Raw genomic sequence first — 22,879 nt, 5'->3', positions numbered from 1 at the left:
TGCTCGGCATAGAGCATTTTACCATCGGCGACGGACTCCGACCTCACAACCGCAGAGCCTACCGGTTCGAACTCACCGGGAGCGAGCCTCCTGGCGACCTAGTCACTGTCAGTAATCGTATGTGGATCGTGTTTTCTGCCTATACCGAGGGACTTAATGGAACATACGAAGTTGAGTTGACCCCTATTCCAAAGCCAGGTATGTCGTTATTACTTATAGTGTACGTACCTGTATTGTGAATTACGCAGCTTTTCACAAAATTTCGTCGTTTCACACAGTGACCCGTTCTTTTGATTCTTTAAATCTCTGAATAACCCTTTTTGTGTGTACATGTAGTTGTATATGCAGTACAATTACAGCAAACAGTTTGCGCTTGATTAAGTTACGTTGAATAGATTTTCTCTTTTCTTGCTTCTGCCTTCTGTCGTCCACTTTTTTCTCGACAGCAGCATTAAGGAAAATTCGTAAACATTGTAGAAACAACAGTGAAAATTTGATCCAAAGTGGGTAAAAATTATGAAGGGAAGTTATTTAACTTTGATTTTTCGTTAATCTATGTAAAACAATTCTCGAACAGTTCATGTGGATGCACATGAATGAGCTGGTGACGTCATCACCTCACAATATTCCATTGATCATGTTGTCATGAATATGCATTTGTGCAAAGTGGGTGTGGTCTGTCCGGCCCACGTTGGAGCAGAGAGGATGGATGGAGACTGGGGACGATGGCGCTTGAGGCGAGGGGAGCAATCAAGTTTTGTTGTTATTTAAGTTTGGTATGGTGGTGGTGATTTGTTTGTTTTCAGAATGTATGACATGTTGTTGTGCCACCAATATTTTTCCTCCCTTCCGTAATAATGTACAAAAACAGAAGTGATCAAAATTCGATTTTTCTGCTTTAAAAGTGTCAAAAATAATGCCAATCCCGGCTGAATAACTTCAAAATGATGATCAGTCAGATATGATATTAGGATTTGAAAGCGGACCAAAATTGCGTCAAGATTGAACAAAGAAAAAAAAAATTCCAACATTATTTTTGTGTATAAAGAACGTGGCAAGCTGTGAGACAAGGACATCATCAACTCACTCATTTGAATGTTTGTATTCACTGTTCAAGACCTGTTGTGTGAAATTAAGTGAAACTTCACAAATTCATAGAAGATTTCTCTCCGCTTTTGTTCAAATCTTTCGTGTTATGTAAATGAAATTTTTACACTTTCTGGTCAGACTTACTTTCACTGGTCCGGATTTCCCCCTTAAATGATTTTAATGATTAGCTTAATAACAAGGGAAAATGATGGAAGTGGGCCACTTCATGCATGTCCTGTTATGAAACAGGGTTGTTTAACGAGAAGACTTCAGAATTTACAAAAAGACGTGGACCACTTAGAACTCGCAAAACTATTCACATGAATGATATCATGTCTCGCAGAAGGCAGAACTAATGTCTCTATGAACTCTAAAACGATTTATGTAATTATTCGTACGTCTAAGAAAAAAAAGAGACGCACTCTGACAAACTAACAACAACAGTGACAACCATCTTAAAAACCAAGCAACATTACTTTATGAAGGAGAAACCTGGAGAAACTTGTTCATTCCCGGAAGAGGGAAAAGAAAAAACTTCCAAATGATAAGGTGGTTCTTAACAGCTGAAATGACGCGAGGAGAATTATCCAATCGACCATGCAAGTCATATAAAGCATTCCATTTTTGTTTCCATGAATTCCTCAATGGTTAGGAGACCTAGCACCAACATTCGTCGGACCAGACAACAGTGTCATTTTGACATCGCTGTATTACCCGAATGATTATCCGAACAACTTCTACCGTCTTTGGACAGTAGAAACATCAGAACAATACAGAATCCGTTTGAAACTCCTGGACTTCGAGATGCCAAATGACAACGACGGGGTCTATGTATTAAATGGAATATGGTATCTAGAAGGTAAGAAAGAACCAATTGACATGCGAATACTGATGCACACACTGTACTGAGTTTGCGTGTGAGAGAAAGTATATCGAGTTTGATTGCGGTCTAAAGTAAAGCGTTAATAATCACAGGGTAATCACAGCATTTTTCCAGCCGATTATTTGTTTGTTTGTCGTTTCGCAGTTCGAAAGAACCAATTGGCATGCAAATACTGATGCACACACTGCACTGAGTTTGCGTATGAGAGAAAGTATGAAATTGAGTTTGTTTGCAATTTATGAAGCAAAGCGTTAATGATCACAGCGTGATCACAGCATTTTTCCAGCCGATTATTTGTTTTGCTGTTGTTGTTGTTGTTGTTGTTGTTAGAGTTGTTGTTTCGCATTTCAAAATGCATTGGGCATGCCAAAATATCTATGATATGTCAAAATACCTGTTGATGGAGTTCATAATAGATTATGAGATTGTAAAATGGCTGTTAATAGAATAGATAAGATATAAGACGAATGTAGGCCTACATCATGAAGGAAGACGAACCATTCCGTTGAGGATTACAATGCTGGGTCATAATATTGTGGATTGTTTTTCTGTATCACATGTAGATGGAGCAATTGTCGCATTTTGGTCTGGGACAAGGGATATAGCTTTTGATGAGCTTACTACCACCGTCAATGGCATTTCCATATTTTTGAGCACGGACCCGACAGACGGACGACGCGGATTCAAACTTGAGCTCTCAGCGTTTACTCGTAAGGACATCTAGTCTCCTTTTCCAGGACTTTGTAGAGATCATGTAAAATCATATAATCTATTCGAACGTATTAATTTGTGAATATTGTTTGAACAAATATTCTGAAAATATCTAAACAAACCCATCTTTGCCACAAGCAGAATAAAATTCAAAATTCGAAAATAAAATAAACTTCAAAAATCCAGTGCACCCAAAGGTGAAATGCACCTGGCTCGTAGTTTCAGTAGACGCATTTGCTAGATAAGAGCGTAAACGGGTTACTCGATGATAATTTGGGGGGGGGGGGGGGGGAGAGGAGAAAGTATCTTTAATGACCCCCCCCCCAAAAAAAAACAAACAAACAAACAAACAAACAAACAAACAAACAAACAATATACAGAGAGACAGACAGGCAAACACACGCACTTAATACATGTACTGCCAAATCATAACGAATTAATTATCTAATGAAGTCACCGAGAACATCCCTAACCTTGTGAGTAAATCCAAATTCTCAACACTGTTGGCTTTCCATGGATGCCTTACTTCACAAGCTGTTATAAATATTGCATATTTACATGTATGCATACATGTGATGCGTATATAATAATGTGTTTGTGTGTGTGTGCATCTGTGTGCCTTTGAAGATATTGTATACATTAAATTTTCCCCTGTTAATAGTTCCAGTCGTCTTGACCGAAGGAGAGGTTCATGAATTGACATCTCCATTCTACCCGATGCCTTACAAGAACAACGCTTACATTGAGTGGACAGTCAATGTACCACAGGGATTCGGAATCTTGCTGCATTTCCTAGATTTTGACCTGATTGGGGAAGGCGACGTCTTGTTTGTTCGTAAGGGTGAAAACAGCACAGGGCCACAAACTACTGTTCAACTTTTCACCGGGCGTGATGTTCCGCTTGATGTTATCGTGTGGGAAACAGCCCTTTGGATTCAATTCTCATCGGACGAGGCAGAAATAGGCCAGGGTTTCAGACTAGAGTTGAGGCCTATATTCGGAGAGGGTAAGCAGTGTTTCCGACATCGTCTAACGATTGATAGCGTGTTGTAGTCTTATGCAAGCCATTTGTTGTGCACTAACTATCGGAAGAATAACGTTGACAATGTTGGGTTTTTTTTTTACCCATTGCCAAAAAATCGTTTTGCACCACTTTAAAGAAGATATTGTTTTCCCGCGTAAAGGCATGTTAGCCGCAAATACGATGACGTATGGCTTGTGCTCTTGAAATGTGGAAAATACCCACAACCTTCAGCGCTTAAGTGCCACTCGAAAGTCGTGGTGTGAATGTTAAAAAGCAATTAGGGCGACTGTCAGCGTCAGATACAGTCTGAAACCTGTTTGAAGTCATTTCAGTAATGAAGTACGCGTGTAAAAGACACAGGTATATCAATATGCCCCAAATATAATCTAGACGCGTAGATGTCAAACACTTGACGCGTTGATGATGTTGTGTTTTCCCCCTGTGCCAAAAATCGTTTTGCACCACTTTAATTTTTTTTTCCCGCTTAAAGGCAAGTTAGCCGCAAATACGATGATGCATGGCTTATGCTCTTGAAATGTTGAAAATACCACAACCTTCAGCGCTTTAGTGCCACTCGAATGTCGTGGTGTGAATGTTAAAAAAGCAATTAGGTCGACTGTCAGCGTCAGAAACAGTCTGAAACCTGTTTGAAGTCATTTCAATAATGAAGTACGCGTTTAAAAGACACAGGTATATCAATATGCCCCAAATATACACTAGACGCGTAAATGTCAAACACTTAAAAAGCTTTAAGAAATGAAATAATGCGCATTCATTTTGATGTCGTGGGAGTTTCAATTTTCAAATAGACGAATGATAAAGATGATATAAACACGCAGCTCCTTCGGCTTTTGAAGGTCTGTTTCTTGAGATGTGATATCAATTGTATGTACAGCACGCCCAACTGTACTACTGTAGTTAATATATATATATATATATATATATATATATATATATATATATATATACATATATATATAAACATTGTAGTTGCTCCGCGTATTGGCAGTACTAGAAATAGCAATAATAATGTCACAACAGAGGAATGCATTAAGTGCCAATCTTGATTTTAATTATAATTAAAATCAAGATTGGCATTTAATGCATTTCTCTGTTGTGACATTATTATTGCTATATATATTTATACATAATTATACATATCCTGTAGGAGATCGATACCATTTGTCGCTTCCTAAGGTCACTGCTTGATTCCACTGGGGATGGAGGCAGGATGGATTCCCGATTCCAGTATCACAGCAACGAGTCAGAAGGATGAGGACCACGCCCCAAACCAGGCTCGACTCCACGGCCCCGCCTCCTGGATTCCTCACCCTGATGAAGAGAATCCCATCATAGTGGTAATGCACAGCTTCAAGTAATAACTTGTTGACTTTATGCCTTTTTATCATCACATACTAAACAGGTTGTTATTACTACAGGGAAGTCGCTTAGTATAACAACGTATGTTTGTGCTGGACATTCTCGTATAGATTCATTGATTTTGATTTTTTTTTCTAAGATAATTAAAGTTTAAGAATAAGATCATGAAAGTTGAAAACTTATTCAATCTAAACTAGTTAGTTCGTGTGCAATTAAAGTAATCATAATAGTCCCTTATATGTTCGATTATATGTTCCTTAAATCAGTCATTTCACAGCGTTATTTCCATATACCCATCGATCTGATGAACTTAATTTACCTTCATGTGCTGAAAACACACTCATCTACAAAAGTATACAAAATGTTGGAGCTCTCTTCGCAGTAGTTAGTAAGGATATCAAAGATACTCCATCATTGATTTTAAACACTAACAGACTAAAATCCCTTCTTAATATCTTACACAAACGAATTAATGAATCTCAACCGATTGTCTTATTAAAGTCATCATCCTTGCACTTAGAAATAGCTCTTTACGTCAAGTCCAGGTTTTGTTTTTCTTATGGTCGTCCAGTAGCAATTGAAAATGTAATTACATTCTCCTGGTTCTCTGCCATTTCTTTTTCATATCATTCATATCTTTACCTATGTATTTTTTACCCTGTTTTTGTTACCCCTGCTATTTGTTTTCTTTTTCTATTTGATGCTGTGTCATATACATCATTAGTATGTGTGTGTGTGTGTGTGTGTGTGTGCGTTTTATGTCTAGTCGTATTATTAGTATGGTTCTGTGTGCGAGTCCTTATAGAGCGTGTTTCTACTGAGAGCACCTCTGTTGCGACACGGATTGTCGCCCCTACACGGATTGTCGCCTCCTGCTCTGGGCGACAATCCGTGACGGGCGTTGGCGGCACGGATTGTCGCCCCCGTCATGGATTGTCGTCTGGCGACAATCCGTGACGAGGGCTGGCGGCACGGATTGTCGCCCGCCCTTAAAGCACATTTTGCTGGGTAATATCGTTCTGGACATAGTCATTGAAATACTAACACATAGCTTACATGACTACATCCATGCAAACATGCCATGTAAAAAGTCATGGTGAGGTTTCAAGGAAGTGTGTATGTGCGCGTGCACATGATAATATTAAGTGTCCGTTTGTGCGTGTGTGTGTGTGTGTGTGTGTGTGTGATGGAGCGCTGCGCGTCTTGTGGGAATTGTGTCGCTTGAATGTTTCGTTCCTATTATCTCCTGCGTGCTAATGCAACAGTCACACAGTGCTTTACGATGGGTTACGTACGCCGCGGATAGATGCGGATGAGTGGACGCAGGGGGACGCAGCGTGGACGCAGGCATCCGCAGGGACGTATGTAGACGTAACTGTCCGTAACTCGTCTGTAAAGAAACGTAAAATGAAGGCGGCAAACCTGCGAAATTTTGAAATGTTCAAATTTCGCAGAGGGACTCCACGGACGCAGACTTACGTAAGGTAACCGTAACCAAACGTAACTACCCGTAACTGAACGTAACTCTCCATAGCTTGAACGCAGACCATCCGCAAAACATTTTACCTCCCTTCCGTTTGCGTTCGTTTACGTCCACCGTAAGTATTCGAAATCAACCGCAAGTTAACACTTTCGTCCGCTTACGGATATTTGCGGAGAGTTACGGATGCTGTACACGATTACGTCCTTCGACGTTTTCTGTTTTCCACTCGCATGGGAGCACAGAGACGCGTGGGAAGCCACACAACTCGTGTTGCCAAGCTGCAGCGCATTTACCTGAAGGAATGCTACAACACCCTCGGAGCGGTAGAGAGGCAGAACCGCAAAGTCAAGTTACTAAATTTCTCTTACATATGGTCATTTTAGGTGGCACCCATATACGCATGACATCGCTTGACCATTGGTGCTGAACATTTTTTCCTTGTACTATTTGAATGTATATTTTTCGAAACTCGGAAAGCAATTTTGGGTTGGGGATGAGGTGACAGCATTTTTTTCACTTTCTGGCCGGGAAGGTGTGGGACAGCGATAAACGATATAAAATGAGAACGAATTTAGTATTTCCCTATAGTCTTACCCACTTTGCGCTCCATGGATATTACATTTTTTTAATATTGTATTTGGGTGTGGGAGGGGTGTCCGAATGTCCTAATGATTTTTTTTCTGGAAATTTAATAGGCTTTGCTTTATTTTAACAATCTCCTTAACATAACCCAGAAAGTCATGAATATCGCTGCACAATCACGACAATGACAGCGTAACCACAGTTTGTCTATTCCATGACTGTAAGTAATATTTTCTTACTCTGTTTAACTTATCGATCTAGATAGTATTCAATTTGTGGTATAATTATGTTATGTAGTCTTTACATTTATGATGCTTATCCATATTTGAGCTGCACAAATAAAATTCAAACTTCAAGTTCAAAATTTCATATATCTTTCATTACTGTAAAGCAAATTAAAGAAATGCGAAAACTTTTCACAACTTGTACGTAAATTCAATTTCAGTTTTCCCCAGTGTACAATGTAAGACAGTCCAATATGTGATAAATTTGCTGTCATAATACATTGACTTGGCAGGGATCGTCATATTGTACATAATTATTTATAACAATCTGTAACTATCCGAAAATACCCGCAACTCTCCGTAAATAGTCGAAACTCTCCGCAAGTGACTCTCTCGGACTCTCTCTTCCTTTTCTTCTTTTTTTTACGTTTTTCAACTGAACTACATGTTTTAATCATCGTCATCTGACTCTTCAATACCTGGAGATTGTTTTAAAACCTATACCAAGTGAGTGGATCTACTACATTTAGAGACTTTTTAGCTGTCATTTTTATCCTGACAAGTTGCTGAGAATCGACTCTAGCCTTACAGTCCCACATCGTCGTTCCTGTGTTGGTACCTTTTCCCGCCTTCCTTGCCAGCTACATAACACTGAGCTATTCATTCATCAAGCCGAATTCTTGCCTATTATGTCGACCCGCAACACCAAAGCACTGATAAAGGAAATTCTACAGGACAATGATGTACTCCATGTGATCAAAACAGCTGTCAAGGAGGCAGTCGACGCCAAGATGAATGAGGTGATCAGTAGGCTGGAATAACAGGAGGGCAGGGTACTTGACCTGGAAAGCAAATGCCAGTCTTTAGAAAAGGAAATCAGCTAACTGAGGAAGGAGAGAGAACAAAATGCAAATGAGGTGATCCGACTGAAAAACAAAACAGATTATCAGGAACAATACTCAAGGCGCAACTGTGTAAGATTTTTTGGAGTTCCGGAGGCTGACCAGGGCAACATCGAGAACACGGGCGAGACCATTCTTCGCATCGCCAAAGAAGTGATGGGTGTGGACCTCCCCCTATCTGCAATCGACAGGAGCCATCGCATCAGACGCCAGAAGCCCCCAACTGACAGCGCTCCACAGAAGCCAAGAGCGATCATTGTGAAGCTGTCCTCGTACAGGTACCGCCAGATGCTCTTCAGGAATAGGAAGAAGCTCAAGGACGCCAAAGAAAAGCACAAATGCATCAACATGTTTGAAGACCTGACAGACTTGAGGAGAGCTCTATTGTGGGAGACGTTCTCCAAGATGAAGGCCCCCAACAGCAAAATTAAGCATGCCTGGACGATGGATGGTCGGATCCACGTTTCAATGACCACAGAAGCTTGGGGGATGATGAAAAAGGTGATCCACTCGAAAAGAGACCTTGATCTACTGTAAAGGCACATAGCATTGCTTCAAATTACAGGTATCATATTGAAATCATTTTTTTTTTTATCTTGTGCTATTAATTAATATAAAAATATACATAAACGGTTCATATGTAAACACAAGGAATGTATCTCCAGGGTCCAATATGCCATCTTGATTATTGTTTTTAACTATATTTTTGTATGTTTTTATTGTATGTATCTATAATTTTCCTACACGAGTCTTTAATTTGTTTGTATATGGTGTGTGTGAGTGTGCGTGTGTGCATTGGAATGTTTGATGATGACTGACAAAGAAAGATATCAGCAATCACTAAATTTATATTTTTCTCCGAATATTTATCTCCGATTCAGAGCGATGACCATGTAATTGAGCCTTCTCTCCTTTTATACCCCAAATGAATTCAATAATCAAAATATTGTGTCATCAAATATGTTTTCTATTTTTCATTGCAATTGTCGAAGCTTAAACAAAAACTTTGACGGTATGATAACCTTACTTAATATGTTGAATGTAGAATTTTCAGTGATATGTATTTCTGAAATGTGGCTGAGAAGCAATGATTCGTTTTTTGATACTGATAATTACGTTTTTATTACAAAAGAAAGAGAATCAAAAAGAGGAGGAGGAGTCGGATTATACATAAATAATATTCTGAATTTTAAACAAAGGCCGGATTTGGATGTAAATACTTTGTATATTGAATCTGTATTTGTTGAGATACAAAATACTGATAGAAATATAATAGTTGGTGTTGTATACCGTCCACCTGATCAATCTGTGCAATACTATTTAATGATGTTTTAGAAGAAATTTTGAGAGTTGTAAATAAAGAAAAGAAATTATTTTATCTTTTAGGGAATTATAACTTAAATCTATTTAATGTTTCATTTTCTCAGAATGTAAATAATTTTCTTGATATTTGTATGACAAATTGTATTTATCCTTTGATCCATAGTCCGACACGCATCACCAGTAAAATTCAGCTACTTTGATTGATAGCATTTTAACAAATGACCTTGAAGACATTTTCTCAGGTGTCATTGTAGCAGACATTAGTGATCATTTCCCGATTTTTGCAATATCCAATGTATCTTTACGCCAAAATGAGAAGCCTGATATTAAGATGAAACGTGTTATGAATGAAAAAAAATATTGCTCGTTTTATTACTGAGACGCAGAATTCTCGTTGGGATGTCTATGATAATGATGTAAATGTATCTTATGATGCTTTTTTGGAAAAATTCATGTATATTTCTGATTTGTGTTTTTCAACTACGAAAGTTCCGAAAAAGAAGTTTAGAAATAAGCCATGGTTTGATAAATCATTAAGAAAATTATGTAATAAGAAATATTGTTTGTATAAAAGATGTAAGAAAAAATATAGTAAAGATATGTATGATAAGTATAAGATATTGAGAAATAAAGTGACACAGAAAATTAAAGCTAAAAGATTATATTTTACAAAGAAATTTGAAGATGCTGCAGGAAATATGAAGATTACGAGGAATATCACACATGGGATATTAGGCTCTGGGTAAAAAAAAAAAAAAACCCAAAAAACTTTACCAACCTCAATCAAGTGCAATAACAGTATTGTTACCGAAAAGTATGCAATAGGTAACATTTTTAATGATTCTTTTATTAATGTTGGTCCAAGTTTAGCAGCAAAATGTCAAGGCAATGGTAATTTCTTGCGGTATGTCAACAAAAATCAATCTACTCTTTTCTTTTTGCCATGTACACCGAAAGAAATTATTGACATTGTTTCTAAATTCAAGAATAATAAGAGTCCTGGTTTTGATGATGTTAATGTTATGATATTTTAAAAAAAAAGTTATTCATATTTCATCTGATCCACTGAGTTCAATTATCAATTTATCTTTTACATCAGATATTGTTCCGGATCAAATGAAAATTGCTAAGGTCATTTCAATTCACAAGGGAGGGTCAAAAGAAGAAGTTAGTAATTATCGCCCTATGTCTATTCTTCCTCTTTTCTCAAAGATATTAGAAAAATGTGTGTATAATAGTTTATCTGGTTTTTTTTTTTTGGAAAAGTGCAATATAATTAGTAATAAGCAGTTTGGCTTTCGAGCTGGACATTCTACATCTTCTGCCATTGTTGAATTTATACACAAGGTCGCTGATACTTTTGATGATAAAGAAATAATGATTGGTCTTTTTTTAGATTTGAGTAAAGCTTTTGTTTCATTAAACCATTCAATTTTATTGCAAAAGCTTAATTTGTATGGTGTTAGAGGAGTGAACCTACAATGGTTTGATAGCTATTTAAGTAGAAGAAAGCAATATGTGATTGAATATATATATATATATATATATATATATAGATATATATATATATTGAATATATGATATTGAATCTGATATGATGACAATAAGATGTAGTGTGCCACAAGGATCTATCCTTGGTCCTTTGCTTTTTTTGTTATATATAAATGATATATGTAATGTTTCAGATTCTTTGCATTTAATAATGTTTGCGGACGACACCAGTATGTTCATGAAGGGTAGAGATCCAGTTGTACTTCAAAATGATTTTAATAAAGAATTTTTGAAATTTTTTGATAGGTTAAACTGTAATAAAATTGTTCTTAATGCAAAGAAAACAAATTATATGGTATCCACGAAAAGACAGATAGATATCAACGAAATTAAGATTGAAGTTAAAGACTTACATTTTGATCAAGTTTGTTCGATGAAATTCCTTGGTGTGACAATAATTGATAACAAACTTAAATGGAACGAACATACTGGTGTCGTCTGCAATAGATTGTCAAGAAATGTAGGAATATTTTATAAATTGCGATTTCTGTCAAGAAAGGTGTTGCTTCTTCTTTATAACACTCTCGTATTACCTCATTTAAACTACTGTGCAATAGCTTGGGCAAATTCAGGTATGACCAATGCCAGGAGATTGTTTTTATTGCAGAAAAAGCTGGTCCGCATTATTCATCACTGTGATTTTCTTGCCCATACATCGCCTATATTTTTTAATCTGAAGATTTTGAAATTTAATGATATACATTATTATCAAAGTGCAATTTTTATGTATTTATGCTTTAGGAAGATGCTTCCAAAATGTTTGATTAACTATTTTAAAATAAGTGATAACAGAAGATATGATATGAGAATCAACGATAAATTTACATTGCCTTATGCCAGAACTATGCCATCATATTGTTCTATATTTTTTAATGGACCCAAAATTTGGAATTATATTCCGGTCGACATAAGACAGAGTTCATCGCTGAATGTGTTTAAAAGAAAATTAAGATTGCATGTTTTAAATCAGTAGGCACCCTATGCCGAAATGGTGTGATAAACTTTTCTCTTATAAAATATGTCAGTGTGTGTGTGTGTGTGTGTGCGTATTTATGTGTGTATTAATTCATAAAGAAATGTATTCATCTAATATTTTAATATTTTATGAATGAAATAGTATGGGGACAGGACTTTTATATAAGGCATAGCCTTTCTGTCTGTCTCCGAACACTTTCAAATGTATTGTATATTCGTACTGATGCTTATTGTGATTATTCTTTTCTTGTTATAGTATGTGGTGTTGTCAATTTTCTGTATTCTCCTCTGTTTTTTACTGAAAGTGTTGAATAAATCTGAATCTGAATCTGAAAAGTGTTCCGAACTATTTGGAAGTTTATGCAAGTAGAAACAAGTGGACGCAAGTATCCGCATTTGGTCGTATCTCTCCGTATCGCCCGCATATCTTTTCCCGTATGTTTTGTAAAAATGCTCTGGTGACAGCAAGAGATCCCCGGGTGTCCGCAGAAAAAAAAAAAAAAAATGACTTATTTGGACGTAACGCCGGACGCAGAGCATTATGTGACTGGGGCCTTACGTAGACACACGAACGCTCACACACAACACACATACGTAGGGCCTACGTAGCCCACGAACACCAAACCCCTCAGATACTCATGCAGGCACAAAGCTGCGCCCACAAACACGCACCATCACATACCCTTCGATATACACATACGCCACTATATACCACATACACACGTAAGCATACAGGCACACGAATACACACAGACAAACAAACCACTACCACTATACAACCACCACACATGCACAGTTTCTACATACAGTTGAACCTCTCGTATCCGGACAAGTCGGGACCGGGGCTCATCCGGATAAGGGATTTGGCCGGATATGGGAGACTCAATGCTTTATACATGTACATATACATACACATGTACTGATGTAGCCCATTGTAGTAGCACATGTAGTAATGTGTATACTGCAACCTTTTCATTGTTACACTCAGTAACAGACCCCAAAATAGAGGTTTGTGTTTGCAAGAATGAAATCATTTTCTTTGATAAATTCTTGGGATGATAAAATGATTATCAAGAAATGTATCAAGTATATGTAATTCATGTGTGTTTGTGTAGGAGTTCTCATGGAGTTGGGAATCCCCCTTTCCTCCCGTAATTATAATATAAAAAATAAAAAAAAATCACGGCGAGATTGCGTCCGTATAATAGAGAGATCCGGATAAAGGGAGGCCGGATAATGGAGGTTCAACTGTATTGTATTATTATACTCCAAACACACACACACACACACACACACACAACAATACGGAAACCCATACACAAGTCACTTATTGTACGCACCTACAAATCATACACATCACATATCATGCAGCTCACAACAAATACACACACACACACACACATACGCATAACTTACCAGTCATACCCATCCCACCAAAGCTTAACACCGGAGGAACCACCCCGAGCCCGGGGTGACAATCCTTGACGGGGCGACAATCCGTGTCGCAACAAATTTTTTGCCATCATGGATTGTCGCCTTCGAGGTCAAAAACTGGGAACTGCACAAGCGTCAGGTGTTGTCGCCAGACGACAATCCGTGACGGGGGCGACAATCCGTGTCGCAACACACCTCGCATCCCTCGCATCGCCACGAATTTTGTCCAACGCAGCACCTCGTATTTTACGACCACTCGAGCTGTTTCTACTGAGCGATAAAATACGCGGTGATGCAAAGGTGACGTGCAAATGCGGTGATTCCGGAAGTCGGGTATTTTTAGGTCACAGATCGGGTCACGCGCGCACTGCCTTATGGGAGGGTAAACAACACGAAGATGGCAACAACCAGAGACAACATGTTTCTTCTAGCGTACCTACATTACTCATATCAGCCTTAAGCACGGGGAGTAGTTGGTAATACAGGGGGCATACTTTCAGGATGTCATCCATTCCTTTTCCTGAAGTGTTCAGCCTATCAGCTTTATAAAAGCGTTCCCTCAAGTACTTTAGCTTGTTCCTGATCGCCGCCTGGACAGTCTTCTTGTTTCTCTCTGTTAATACGAGCCCTGCCTGCTTTGCTACTGCCTCGGCTATTTTTTGATAAGCCACGGCATTTCTCTTCGTCTTCCCATCCAATATACCCCGAACTAACATATCCTGCCACTGACTGATGAGAAATCTTTGGAGATCGAGGGTCCAGTTGAGATTTTCTCCAGGCTGCGACATAGACCCCGTTTACAGTGCGAGGCTCGCTTACAGTGCGAGGCCGAGCCCAGCCCCGCTTCAGTGTAAACGCGCAAAAGGCCAAATGCGAGGCCAAAATTGGCCTCGCATTTGGCCTCGCTCTGGAGGTGGTCTCGGCCGCGGCCGAGCCGCGGCCGAGCCCGGCCTCTTCTTGGTGTAAACGCAAACTGGGCCAAATGCGAGGCCAATTGCGCGGCCAATTTTAGTCTGGCTTCCAAACCCTCTGCCTGTATCTTTCGCTATTCAGGATATTAACCTCATCAACGTGGAAAACTAGTATAGTTTAAGGTGGTTTTGTCCTGCAAAGGATTTTTTCCTTCGGCAAAGGCCTTTGCCCGAACGGCGACTTCGTCGCCACGGAATTCATTTGGCAAAGGGTCTGAAAACCAGACAATACCAAATTGCGTTTGTTTACAAGCAGAGCGCCACTACGACAAAATATTGAAAGGTTTTAATCAAAAGCGCGGCCGAGCCCAGCAGTGTAAACGGACAAAATTGCGAGGCTCGGCCGCGCAATTGAGGCCGGACTCGGCCGCGGCCGAGAGCCGCGGCCGAGCCCGGCTCCGCACTGTAAACGGGGTCATACTAATGTAGTACTCTCGCGACTCGAGACGATATAAAATGAAATAACGCGGTGTAAAATCAAAGTATGTGATGAGGGCTCAGTAGTGCAATAATAGGCTGTTGATCACGCGAACCATAGACGATGAATGCCACAATTCACATGTAACGTAACGTATAGGGCCTACACCTACACACGTACACAAGCGAGTTGGTACAAAGCATGATGCGAAAACGTTCGCTGTGTGTACACACGTATTTTGTACACATGTGTCGGAGGCGTGTGTGCGATGAACCGATTGAAAAGCGCGGGGAGAAATTCTAGACGTCCAGTACAGGCGCGGTGGAGCACCCCAATTATCTCGCAGAAATCCATCGGCAGCCGAGCCTCATTTGCATAAAGTAAACAACATGTACTCGCGTAGTTAAGAAAATGTAAACAACTTCTCAAGCTAATAACAATTTAAGGAAACCTATTTTCGGATTAAAATTTAGTTAGTTTGAATTTGAAAATATGTCCGAATATGCACATATAACACACTAAAGGATTTGACAATGATAAAATGTGAAATTTTAGCGAAAACCTGGCGAGCAAAATTACCAAAAATAGGCCTCGAAAATCATCCTAAAATTCACGAAGTGTGATTGCGGAACCAAAGCGCCATTCGAACAAAGTACACCGAAATTTATTTATCTGCTTGCATTTTAAATTTTATACCGTAATATTCCCGGCCATGGTTGTGTCGGAAAAAAAAAAAAAAAACAGAAGGTGATGTCAAAAATGACACGAACGCAAAGCGTACAGGTCGGTCCCATGTATATATAATCGCGTCACTGTAGCGTTGCATGTCACAGCACAAACAACGCATTGCTGCATGCAGCGTGCGCGGCAGCAGCTCAGCAGTCACCGTACCGCCGTGCGACACTCAGCAAAATTGACTGCGTCACATGCAAACCAACAATGAGCACGAAATCCTGAATCTCACGTACCACGCATGCCCAATATTACGGGGGGAAAATGACGTCATTTTCAATTGTTTCGCTGACTACAATTTTCTATTCCAAACCCTGTAGAAACAAGTTGATTTCTCAAAAAGTACAGGTGGAACCAAGCGAAAACTTTCACCATATATGGATTGAGGCCTGATGAACTTATGCCAATTTCGGACACATTGGAGCCCGGCCGCGTTTTTTTTTTAAGACGGCACAGATTGAGGCATGGCGCGTGTTAAACCTATGGGAAAAACGTTGGGTTAGGGTTTTTGGTTATGGTTAGGGTTAGGGTTAGGGTTGGGGTTAGGGTTAGGGTTAGGGTTAGGGTTAGGGTTAGGGTTAGGGTTTGATGGTTAGGGTTAGGATTAGGATTAGGGTTAGGTTTAGGAATAGGGTCCCCGATAGATTTTTAGTTTCCCCAATCTGTGCCGTCTAAAAAAAAAACACGCAGCCCGGCCATAGTCCAGTCGGAAAATAAAAAAGAGAGCATGTTTTGCGAGAAGTGATTTTCAAAACGCTTTAATATCTCAAGTTCTTGTGCAGCAAATTTCATAATTTTTTCATCAAAAGGAAGGTTTTTAAAAACTTAGATAGTATGGGAAGTTTGAGTTTACTAGCGGCACGCATAGCGGCACAAGGAGAAGGTAAAGATTTGACTTTTTCATGCACACAGTTTCGGGCAGCCGTGGATGCCCGTTGGAAATTCAAATAGAACGGGGCGATAATGACATGCAAATTGGGGTGCTCCACCGCGCCTGAGTACACTACGAATTTCGCTACCCGGTGTGTTTCTACTGAGAATCGTCCCTCGCGTCACCACGCATCGACCACCTCAGAAGGTGGACGACGGAGCACCTCCCATCAGCGCGCATCGGCCACTACTCGATCTGTTTCTACTGAGGAAAAATTCGAGGTGTCACCACGCATCGGCTGGCATCGGCTGGTATCACCACGCATCGGCTGGCATCACCTCGAATTTTCGTCGCTCAGTAGAAACACGCTCTATGGAATATTGACAACTTTTATTTTTTAAGAACATCACGTGTGTTTTGAAACTATCATTGTACATTTTATCGTTTGCTATTTGTGTTTCTTTCATTTTTTTTTTTTTAGGATTTCACAATTAACTATCAAAACTCTTCAATGAATCCTTTCACTTTATTCACAGACCAGAAGACAACAAAATAGGATTCTTTTTATGACGAGAATTCTCTTCTGAGTCTTGTCACTTTTAATTTAGGCTTTTCTTCTGTGCTCTGTTATTATTCTTTTATGTACCAAAATGTAAATTAAGGTAGATTGAATATTCGTTAATTGCATTCTGATGAAAATACATAAGAAAAAGATAACTGTGAACTGAAGTAACAGCACAATATCCATCATTTTGGATCGCATGTTGCTTTACAATCCCTCTGTTTCGTATTTACTCATGCGAGTGCGGTTCGATACTGTTTATGGACCAAAAAATTGATATATAGTAAAGAACAAGATGCATGTTGCAGCTATTTATTTATTTTCTTAACAATCTCAGAATTGAACGGTAGCCTTTTGTAATATGGAACAGCACTGCTGTTGTATAATGGAAACACAAAAATAGAATTTAAATTGAAAATGACACTTAAAGTACGGTGATGATTATTTCCTGCTTTTACCTTGTACCTATAGGTAAACCTTGGAGGCCCTCACTACGTTACTGGTGTTCTAATACAAGGTGGTCCTAACAGCCGTGGCACTTGGCTGACATCGGTGACATTTTCGTTCGAAGACGAAAATGAAGAGGTACTTGAATCCTTTTTTTTTTTCAATTTGTTTGTTTAATTTTCGAGTTTCGAAAAAAAGAATAAATCTTACAAACGAATAATACATACTTAACGTAGTATTGATAAACTTCTTCGAGTTAACGTTTGCTCGAGACTTTCCCCTACAATAATTATGTAGAATACATTTTAAAACAATTTCCCCTCAATCAATCAATGTTCCAGTACATTGAATAACTTCATATCGTTCTTGTCGAGTAAAACAGGAAATTCGACGGGAGGCTTCAGCACGACTATCGTGGATGACCCCCCCCCCCCCCAAAAAAAAAAAAGTTATACAAACCTAGTTTAGTCGTAACCCAATAGTACAGCGGTTGCTATTTGTCATGGTATGGAAAATTAAAGTGGCCGTTTGATAAATGTTCCAGCGAATCCCATCAGTATTGAATTATCCTTACTTTGTTTTTGTTGTTGGTCTTTTATCTTCTTGTCTAGGTTCTTCAAGGCTCCTGGGATCCTCAAAAAGTGTCTTCTCTGTTTTTCAGTCGCCCACGTCTGACGTCAGTAATTAATATCAAGCCAAGCAGTAAGGCCATTGAGCTTGTGTCCCTGCGATTCGAAATACTTGGCTGCGAAAATGGTAATTACACTCTCCCTTTGCGCTAAAAGATATTCTTATGTGATATTCTTATTATTATACTGTCATTTTGAAGATTGTCGGATACATACATGTGATCGTGGTCGTTTGTTGTGCAATTGTACAGCGCTTTGATGCGACTAAACAAAATGTATTTGTCGGACTTAATAGTAAGTTTTAAAATTCAACTCTCTTTTATTCTGCAATTGTTCCGTGCAGTGGATGAGGACTCTGGTGCAGAAAGATAGGTTAAACATATTATTGTCAAAACCATGACTATCTATGCTCCTCGTCAAGACCATTTCCTTTGTCAAGACCAACCACAGGTAAGATTTTACAGTCGAATCGTGTGTACTTTTCTTTTTGATCAGAGTTTCAAGACAAGAAATGGAACTAACTGTGTAGATTTAGAATGAACATTAAAAAAAAAAAAAAAAAAAAACGTTTAGTATTTCATACCAGGTAAAACTTACGTCAATAAACTTTAACGATGATGATGATGTGTGTGTAGATTGCCACTTCGATCTTTGGCCGTCATCTGTAGCCACATCAACCAGTAGCATTCCTGTTCAATATTTGGGTAACGGGACTTCATACGAAGACCTGCTCAAAATCCAACCACTGGAACGTTACCCACGCCATGGCTGGACACCGGCTGAGGAGAATACTCATCCGTGGATAGAACTTAGGTTTGATGGAGTGCTTGTCTTGAGAGCTATCATCTTCCAACAGTGCCTGGGATTTCGACTTGACAGATTCAACATCACAACAGAATCTAATGAGTCCCTCAGCCTGGTAAGATGATATCCTTGCAGATTGGTAAATGACGTTCGTAAGGATCGATTTGTGTGGTCAAGAAACGCTGCATGAATGAATGTGCAGCAAACATTTACAATACTTGGCAAGTGGACGCGGCACGTGGACGCAGACACTTTAAAAAATGTTTCTCGTAGTGATTGTTAAAATCTGTTCCTCGACCGCTTGGCAAATGGTCGGCAAATTAGTCGGCAACTGGTTGTATATGTGTATGTATGTATGTATATATATATATATATATATATATATATTCAATTCAATTCAAATTTATTTCATATTTCCATTTCCATTTTCTCAATGATGAGATTCCAAAATTATTGACAATAAAACAAGAATACAAAATATAGACAATCATGTCTATTGATTGTAGAAGAAGAAGAAAAAAATATATACTTGACACATGTACATGATCATATCATATGAAGATGTCACAAGTAAGTATAAGAAATATGATGGGGCCTACATAAAAGCTTTAAAGCTTGTAAAACTGTAGGTTCCCGGGTTCATAGGCATATAATTACACGGAGAACGGATATGTTTGTCTTGACCAACTAAAATTATACCAGTACAAAGATCGATAAGTCATAAACTAATGAACCACATAGATATCGCACAAACCAGACTGTATACGGATCTCGCAGTGTTTGAAAAAAAAAAAAGCTATACATTAAAAGATGTATCGGTACCATTAAATAACTTGAGTAACTTGGTGCTGCGGACAAGGACAAAAGACTGGGAGTATAAAAAAAAAAAAGTTGCTAAAAACTTGGTAGTGTGTATCCACTAAGTAATAACTGTTTTAATTTGCGTTTGAAGGTGAATAAAGATAAGGAAGAAGTGATATCTTGAGGGAGGTCATTCCAATATCTGATGGGTCCAGTAAATATAATTGTTTTCTTTGCAAAAATAGTGCGAGTACGGGGAAGGTGATAGGCGTCACTCTGGCGAGTGGGATAACAGTGGATAGAGCGATTCCTTTTGAACATGTGGATAAAAACAGATGGTAATTCATTAGTTGTTAGTTTATACATGAAAATTCTGAGATTGTAATAATATAGGTCTGGAATTTTCAGAATTCTGTTTTGATGAAAAAAACAGTTGGTATGAGCAAAATATCCGGCGTGGTTTATGATTCTTATTGCACGCTTTTGAATACTCTAGTAATGAGTGAATTGCATTTCCCCACGCCAGAATTCCATAATTAAAGTTTGGAGATATTAAAGAAGAATATATACTCTGCAAAATATAAACAGGAAAGAAATGTTTTAAGCTTTTTCAAAATTCCAATATTTCTAGACAAAATGTTACTTATAAAATTAATTTGAGTTTTCCATGATAATTCTCGGTCAATCCAAAGCCCTAAAAACTTTGTGTTATTAACCTGCTTTAAACATAAATCATTTATTTTGATATCATATGGGACAACATTCAAAGAATTACTAAATACCATATAATGATTTTTTTTTCTATATTCAAGGATAATTTGTTCGCATAAATCCAGGATTGCACAGACCTGAGCTCAGTATTCATCATATTAATTAATGCATTAGGGTCTCGATGTGAAAAAACAAGCTTGTGTCATCGGCAAAACAAATGAATGATAAAATTTGCGATGATTTTGAAAGATCGTCTATGTACAAAATAAATAAAAGTGGGCCCAAGAGGGACTCCACATGAAATAGGTTTTAATTGCGAATCATGGCCATTGATATTAACAAATTGCTTTCTTTCTGTTAAATAACTTTTAAACCATTCTAAGGGCGTCCCGCGGATTCCATAATGACACAATTTATAAAACAAAATTTCGTGATCTATCGTATCAAAAGCTTTAGAAAAATCAAGAAAAACTCCAATTGTATGTTCAAAATTATCGATAGCATGAGCTATACCTTGTCTATAAAAGTAAGTAAAGCATGGGTTGTGTTGTAATGTTTTCTAAAACCAAACTGAGAATCCGACAAAATGTTATGATTTGTGAGAAATTGTAATAATCGTGTGTAAACCACCCTTTCAAGAATTTTAGAGATTGACGTTAACAAAGAAATTGGTCGGCAATTATTCACCAAATCTTTCTGTCCCTTCTTAAAGATAGGGACAACTTTTGCGTCTTTCATCTTATTGGGGACTTTGCCATTAAATACAGATTGATTAAGAATATATTATGTAAGAGGAGTAATGATTTCACTTAAAACATTTTTTAAAAGAAAATTTGTAATTCCATCATATCCTGAACTTTTTTTTTATCGTTCAAATTCTTAATGATATCTACAATTTCTTCTTCAACGATAGGTTCAAAAAATATTGATTGAGAATTCCTATTACCTAAGTATTTATAAAATTCAGTTGATTGATTAAGAATATATTATGTAAGAGGAGTAATGATTTCACTTAAAACATTTTTAAAAGAAAATTTGTAATTCCATCATATCCTGAACATTTTTTATCGTTCAAATTCTTAATGATATCTATGATTTCTTCTTCAACAATAGGTTAAAAAAACATTGATTGAGAATTCCTATTACCTAAGTATTTATAAAATTCAGTTGATGATTTCGGGATTCTACTGGCAAGATGTGGACCAAGACTTGCAAAATAATCATTGAAAGATTTCCGCCATAATAACCGGGTCGTTAATCTGGCGGCCGTCCGCTGAAATATATTTAGGAGGATCGGTATTATTTTTGTGTTTGATCGCCTCATTAATCATCTTCCACGTACTCTTCACATCAGATTTATATTCAACAAACTGCCGCGAAAAATAATTTCGCTTGGCTATACGTATTAAGGATGTCAGTATATTCCGATAACAAGTATATCTTAATTTGTTTAAAGGGGATGGATCTTTACGATACTTATGAAAAAAATTATTCTTGCGGTTAATGGACCTGAGAAAAGATTTTGTAACTTTTTTATAATTAGAATGGTGAGGTCTTCGGAGAGGAACACAAGAATCATAATTCACAATTAAAATATTCATAACATTTTCAAAGGCTAAATCAATGTCGCTTTGACTGTATACCGTGGACCAATCCTCTGAACTTAATTTCTCCCTAAGTTTATTAAGGTTGGATTCAGACATTACACGAATACCCGGATTGTGGGTGTGAGAAACATTAGCAGTCATAAAAGGGCGTAAATTGGGAAATGATCAGTGACGTCAGAAACTATTATGCCAGATGTGATGTCAGATGCCAGATGTGATGTTTTATATATATACATATATGTAAAACAAAAAGTGAACAATCGTTACAAAACAAAAGCATTCATTTCATCTTGCTCAGAATCTATCCTCTTGTGACACCGCGATGTGCAAGGTGTTTGTGCCAGTAGACTTGGAATCTTCGACCTACAGGATCCACCCCACAGAATGGACCGGATCAACCCCCTGTTTTAGGGTCACCTTGCTAGGATGCATTAGTGTCGGTGAGAGGGGAAAATATCAATGATCTAAACACAGTTAAACTGTCTTCCAGCTTAAATAAGGACAACATTGATTACTGCTTATTATTGTTTAACTGAAATTTAAATGAATTATCATCGCCTTGATGTTAGAGTAACAGTGGGTACAACCTTTTCTTTCATAAAGATATGCCTAATACAATACGCAGTATGGAATCGCATTGCATTGTTCTTACAATCCCAGAGAAGGGCTTTCTTTTGCTTTCATTCATTGAGAAATGATATTTCGTATCACATGCACACAACAGAAAAAAATAGCATTAGATTATGTCAATATCTTCCTTGACAG

The 22,879-nt window shown here is 38.0% G+C and overlaps 1 protein-coding gene across 1 annotated transcript in view; it reads left to right on the top strand.

Moving 5' to 3' along the window:
- LOC140228958 (uncharacterized) overlaps nt 1-22,879 on the top strand; it is a 40,845-nt gene that overhangs the window by 157 nt on the left and 17,809 nt on the right. Inside the window, exons 1-9 of the mRNA XM_072309220.1 lie at nt 1-198; nt 1,742-1,948; nt 2,536-2,682; nt 3,345-3,689; nt 4,905-5,065; nt 17,587-17,700; nt 18,174-18,318; nt 18,827-19,110; nt 22,446-22,554. The exon at nt 1-198 is cut by the window's left edge and continues 157 nt beyond it. Of these exons, the coding sequence (XP_072165321.1) occupies nt 1-198; nt 1,742-1,948; nt 2,536-2,682; nt 3,345-3,689; nt 4,905-5,065; nt 17,587-17,700; nt 18,174-18,318; nt 18,827-19,110; nt 22,446-22,554 (1,710 nt within the window). The remainder of the gene's footprint in view (nt 199-1,741; nt 1,949-2,535; nt 2,683-3,344; nt 3,690-4,904; nt 5,066-17,586; nt 17,701-18,173; nt 18,319-18,826; nt 19,111-22,445; nt 22,555-22,879) is intronic.

The sequence above is a fragment of the Diadema setosum genome, chromosome 5 (genome assembly GCF_964275005.1).
Source record: "Diadema setosum chromosome 5, eeDiaSeto1, whole genome shotgun sequence".
In the NCBI taxonomy this organism is placed as follows: Eukaryota; Metazoa; Echinodermata; class Echinoidea; order Diadematoida; family Diadematidae; genus Diadema; species Diadema setosum.
This window is presented reverse-complemented; position numbering and strand designations above follow the sequence as displayed.